The following is a 4,719-nucleotide window of genomic DNA, read 5'->3' on the forward strand; positions in this document are numbered from 1 at the left end:
CTTGTTGCAAATCATTAAGTCCATAATATAGCTTATGGTTTTATTTAAGTGATCAAATAAAGACTCAATAATTAAAGCAGTCTTGTTGAGATACAAATTTGATGCTTTTTTTTAATCACATCTTGAAGGAAAAATTATTTTAATAGTTTCTTGTGTGCAGAATCATGATTTTATATTAAATTCTAAATGTTCTTTATGTATTCATACAGTTTACTAGCTTATGAATGTGTCTCACAGCTTAAAACTTTAAGTTAAAAAATAGGATTTTAATGAAGAAACTTGCAATTTGAATTAGAAATATGTGATTTACTTAATTTTTTTGTGTCCTAGAACAAGTGTAAGTATGTGAAAACCTTCATAGATTGCCAGTATGCGTCCAGAAATCCAACTGCATGAGGGAGAAAGGGGCTTAATTTCTGCAGAAAGTTTAATTTTTGTGTAGATACAAATGTCTAATGCGGTTTAACAATTATACTAAAGTTAAAAATACTTTCACAAGTAGTAGATAAAACTGAGTCCAGTTCACTACTTCTTAAAAAAATCCTGGATCATACATCAATCCCAACAAAAAACAGTTCTCCATCAAGCCAAATATGAAGCTTTACAAGAGAGTATTGATTTAATAGTTTAAGATCAAACATATTAGTTGGAAACTTTTCTTATTTTAAAATAAAAATCCTTAATTTTCTCACAGTATATGGAGTTACGCCACCTAGTGGTGACTCAAAGCTGCAGATACATTTCATTTTGACTTCTCACTTGAAGACAGCAGTCTGAACTTCAGCGCTGGAGACATCATGGCTGCAAGGTGTGTTTTCCTATTATTTTTAAACACTTTCAGCTCTTTTAAATAATTTTCTTTACTATTGCACTTTGCAAACCATTATTCTATCACCTAAAAGTGTGGTGCTCCACAGGAATCTCTGTGGAGTCCTCCTTGTTGCTCTCTTTCTGCATGCATCCAGGTAGAGTTCTATCACATTCTTGAATGTTTGGACCAATGCGACTTCAGACTCACTTTGACTCTTGTCAGGGTCGAATCTTCTGTGAATCAGGAGTTATCCAACATATTCAACGAGCTGTGGAGCTTGGATGTGAATCGAATGACGCCTGGGATTGATTACAACATCTCTGTTCAGGTCAGAGGCATTCTTCTGCTCTTTTTATGTGTGTTTTCACTAGAATCCTGCAGATTCTGTCTCATCCGTTTAGAACAGAGCCGGGTTTGTGAGCCAGGGCAGCACGGTGGTGAGGGATCAAGCCCCTCAGCCTCTGTTCTCCAATGTCAACGAGGATAAAATGAAGAGGACCACCACCTTTTTTCGTGAGTGTCAGAAGCATTCTGAGCTTGTCCTAGAATTTATTTACTTTATTGTGGAGAACTGTGGCGTCTTGCAGTCCTCATGAAACTCCTGGACAACTATGAGCGTTCTTCCAGTGTGTCGGAGCAATACACGCCAGAGGAGACCACAGAAATCAGCCTCTTCTTGGATGCAGTTTTGGAAACTCAAGTCATGAAGGTGGGAGCACATGTTTGAGATCAGTCTCAATTTTTAGAGAAAAGAAAGTTTGTGAGTTTTTTTCTGCAGAAACACATGATGCAATTTCATGGTGTTTACAAGAGAAAGAACAGAAGGAGGGACGGAACATCTGTGTGCAGCTGTGGAATGCTGTGCAGGCCTCAGCAACCTCCCAAAGGGGATTACTGAAAAAAATGTGAACTCTCAGTGCATGTTGTGTTTGGAAAAGACTGAGCTATAGTTGAAATTAGAGCATGGGTTTATTTTTCTAAACGAGTTTGACCTTTGGTACATTAATGTATATTTAATGAATATGGAAAGAAAAAAAATCTGTTGTGTTTCTATTAACTAATGTGCAAATTGAACAAAAAACAATTACTTCTTTGAATCAGAGCTTCAGGAAAAAGAACATTTTCCTCATTTCAAGAATTTTGCTGCTTACTGAGTGTTTTTTTATCTAATTCATGGCTGCTTCTCTTTCTCAGAGGACTCATCAGTACCTTGTGAGCAAAGGAAAGTCCAGCTCTGACCTAACAACCTTCAAGAATCAGCTCAACTGGATCTGGTTCCACCTGTACAACCGTCAGAGAAACACCAGGTGACTGAAAGCTGATTATTATATTTGAAACCATCACTACATTTGTGTTTTGTTTTTTTTTTGTGCGACAGCCCGGACTCCTGCGGATTTGAACACATCTTTGTCGGGGAGACCAAAACCAGTTCGGAAATAGCTGGTTTTCACAACTGGGTCCAGTTCTACCTGCAAGAAAAAAGCACTCATCTGGACTACAAAGGGTTCAAGGGCGGGCTTCAAGACCAGGTATGTTCAGCAGACCTTCCTCTGAGCATCACTTGAGCTCCAGAATCTCACTTCTTCTTTCTGCAGCCGGATTCCGACGACCACGTTCTGAACCTGCAGTTCAGCTGGCACGGTGCTCTCAAACCCGTTGGAAGTGCCTTCATTGGGACCAGCCCCGAGTTTGAGATGGGAGTCTTCACCATCCTCTTTCTGATGAACACTGAGAGAAGCACCAAGGTGGTGGTGGACATCGACCAGTGCCAGCTGGAGCTGCTGGTGGTCCGACATGGCAACTCCCTTGGGTCGGCGTTCCCCAAACTGCTCAGCAGCAACAGCAGACACGTCCGTCAGCCAGCGCAATGATGCCTTCCAGCACAGAACTCCTCTTTCTTTTCCTCATTTTATCACTTTTTGTGCTTTTATTATAATAATCATGCATATGAGGAATATTTTCAGCTGATCCATACAGTTAAGCTATTGATCCAAATGCAATAGTCCTCTGGATAGACATTGCAGAAGACAGAGACATTCATTTTAATCGAATTTTTAATTTTGAATAAGCAGTTCCTTTAGGTTTTTACACAGTGAAGTAAACTTGAAAGGAAAATCAGTTTGTTTCTATTCTAAATTATCCGAATTGTCTCATGGGGCTGCAGGACACAGGAAGTGATGCTCAGAAGTGAAGTAAATAAACGTCACGTTTAAAAAAACCTAACTTTTATTGTTGCATCAGCATTTAAACTATAAGGGCTTTCTCTGTGTTTCTGCATTAAAAATCTTTAAATCTAAAATGTAATGAACTTTCTATTTTTTTTTCATTTGTCACATTTCTGATGCAAAATAAAAACATATATTTGCAAACTGTGTAACTTAATTTATGATAAAAGTACTTTTCACTAGATTAAAAATAAATTATCAGCTAAAAGGTGAAGACTAAGGATTGCTTTGGCAGCATTTAGGACAGATTGGTGAAGAACAAGGCCAGACATGACCAGGAAACTAATATTTGTGGTCTTTAAACTGTTAAAAAAATGTGGAACTTCTATTTTTATTAGGTGCAATCTCATGTAAAAACAGAAGCTGATTAAGATGCAGAAAAAGAGGATGGTTAAATCCCAGACGTGTGGAGTCCTGCAGTGACAGTGATTTATAAACAGCTGTACCACTGGATCCACACAGATCAGGAAGATTAGATCAGATTCTATTTTAAAGAACTAGAAACTTAAGTTGTAAACTGCTGTGGTCATATTTACAGAAATAAAACAAGCGAAAATAACATTTGGACATTTATCAAACTAAGTAATTTTATCAATCTGAGGGAAACAGAGATAAAGATTAAAAATCTTATTCAAGAGGTGTTTGAAAACAACTTCTGCTGATAGAATAAAATGTGAAAGAGGCATACATTTTTTAAAGTTTTTTTTCTGCATTGTATTCAACTGTCAGAGACCAGCAGTGACCCTTCCACAACACTAGGGGGCAGCAGTACCCACCAGAAAATGAAAAAGCCGGAAGAGAAAGAAAAAAAAAACCAAACAAACAGGCGGAACCTTTCTTTCGTTCCTTCTGAACACCACGGACGGTTTACCGCGGTGCACGGAGTGTTAGATTCCCCAACAGCCGCTTTAAGACTGTATTTATGAGTTTAGGGTTAACCAGCGGTTGATAACCATGGAGGTCCTCGGTGAAGACTTTGGAGACTTGACTCCTCAGGAGTTGGCGGCTCCTGTCAACACCGTGGCTGTGAGTTTGCGAAAAAAGCGACACAAAATCTGGTCCCACAATGCTGAGTAGTGAGCGTGTGAGAGCTTCGAGTTCCACAGTGGAACCAGTAACCTCAAGTAGAATTGTTGTGATGCTTTTATTGATGCTTTAGTCCTTAAAAATCAATATCACAAGTCTGTTTTATGGTTCCATTGTTTAACGAACTGTGAATGAATTTAAAAGATTTTCATGTAAAAAATAAATCATTAAAACTTTTTTTTCCATTTTATTTACAGGATAAATGGAAGCTGTTACCAGCCTTTTTGAAGGTAATGCAAGCTTGAACGCATCACGGTGTATCCTTAAATTGATTGTTATTTCTTCAATTGGTGTTTTAAGGTATTTTTTATCAATATGTTTTATGATTAACAGGCCTGAGCTACAGGTTGGATTCACTTAGTTTTTTATGTTGCTATACAGACTTAATAATCGGGATTATTCAGAAAAATGCAATAATTGTGCTCAGAAATCCTAAAAAAAAAAAACAACATTTCTATCATTATTAGATTTTCTTTCTTTTTTTAAGCTATTTGATTAATTATTCTACATATTGGCAGTGGCTAAAGTCTGTATGATAGATAAACTGCAATTTTATCTAGACTTTTCCAAGTTATAGAACAAAATAAATCAAATGTG

General features: G+C 37.4%; 2 protein-coding genes across 2 annotated transcripts in view; both read left to right on the forward strand.

Moving 5' to 3' along the window:
- The first annotated feature begins 719 nt into the window (after positions 1 to 719).
- endouc (endonuclease, polyU-specific C) lies at positions 720 to 3,180 on the forward strand. The gene is made up of 8 exons (XM_024281608.2): positions 720 to 808; positions 918 to 965; positions 1,034 to 1,139; positions 1,213 to 1,324; positions 1,399 to 1,520; positions 2,006 to 2,118; positions 2,190 to 2,340; positions 2,407 to 3,180. Exons 1-8 carry the CDS (start codon positions 798 to 800, stop codon positions 2,680 to 2,682), a joined length of 939 nt encoding a protein of 312 aa, XP_024137376.1. The 5' UTR covers positions 720 to 797; the 3' UTR covers positions 2,683 to 3,180.
- Positions 3,181 to 3,522: 342 nt separating this feature from the next.
- The window catches only part of polr3b (polymerase (RNA) III (DNA directed) polypeptide B), a gene marked incomplete in the record, with an annotated part of 28,720 nt that continues 27,523 nt past the window's right edge, over positions 3,523 to 4,719 (forward strand). The window contains 1 exon segment of the mRNA XM_024281602.2: positions 3,523 to 4,062. Within this exon segment, the coding sequence (XP_024137370.1) occupies positions 3,991 to 4,062 (72 nt within the window).

The sequence above is a fragment of the Oryzias melastigma genome, linkage group LG6 (assembly GCF_002922805.2).
Source record: "Oryzias melastigma strain HK-1 linkage group LG6, ASM292280v2, whole genome shotgun sequence".
Taxonomy (NCBI): Eukaryota; Metazoa; Chordata; class Actinopteri; order Beloniformes; family Adrianichthyidae; genus Oryzias; species Oryzias melastigma.

Coding starts and splice junctions, on each gene's coding strand:
- endouc (XM_024281608.2), top strand. Junction 966..1,033: donor CTCTTTCTGCATGCATCCAG/GTAGAGTTCTAT, acceptor GACTCTTGTCAG/GGTCGAATCTTCTGTGAATC. Junction 1,325..1,398: donor GAGGACCACCACCTTTTTTC/GTGAGTGTCAGA, acceptor GGCGTCTTGCAG/TCCTCATGAAACTCCTGGAC.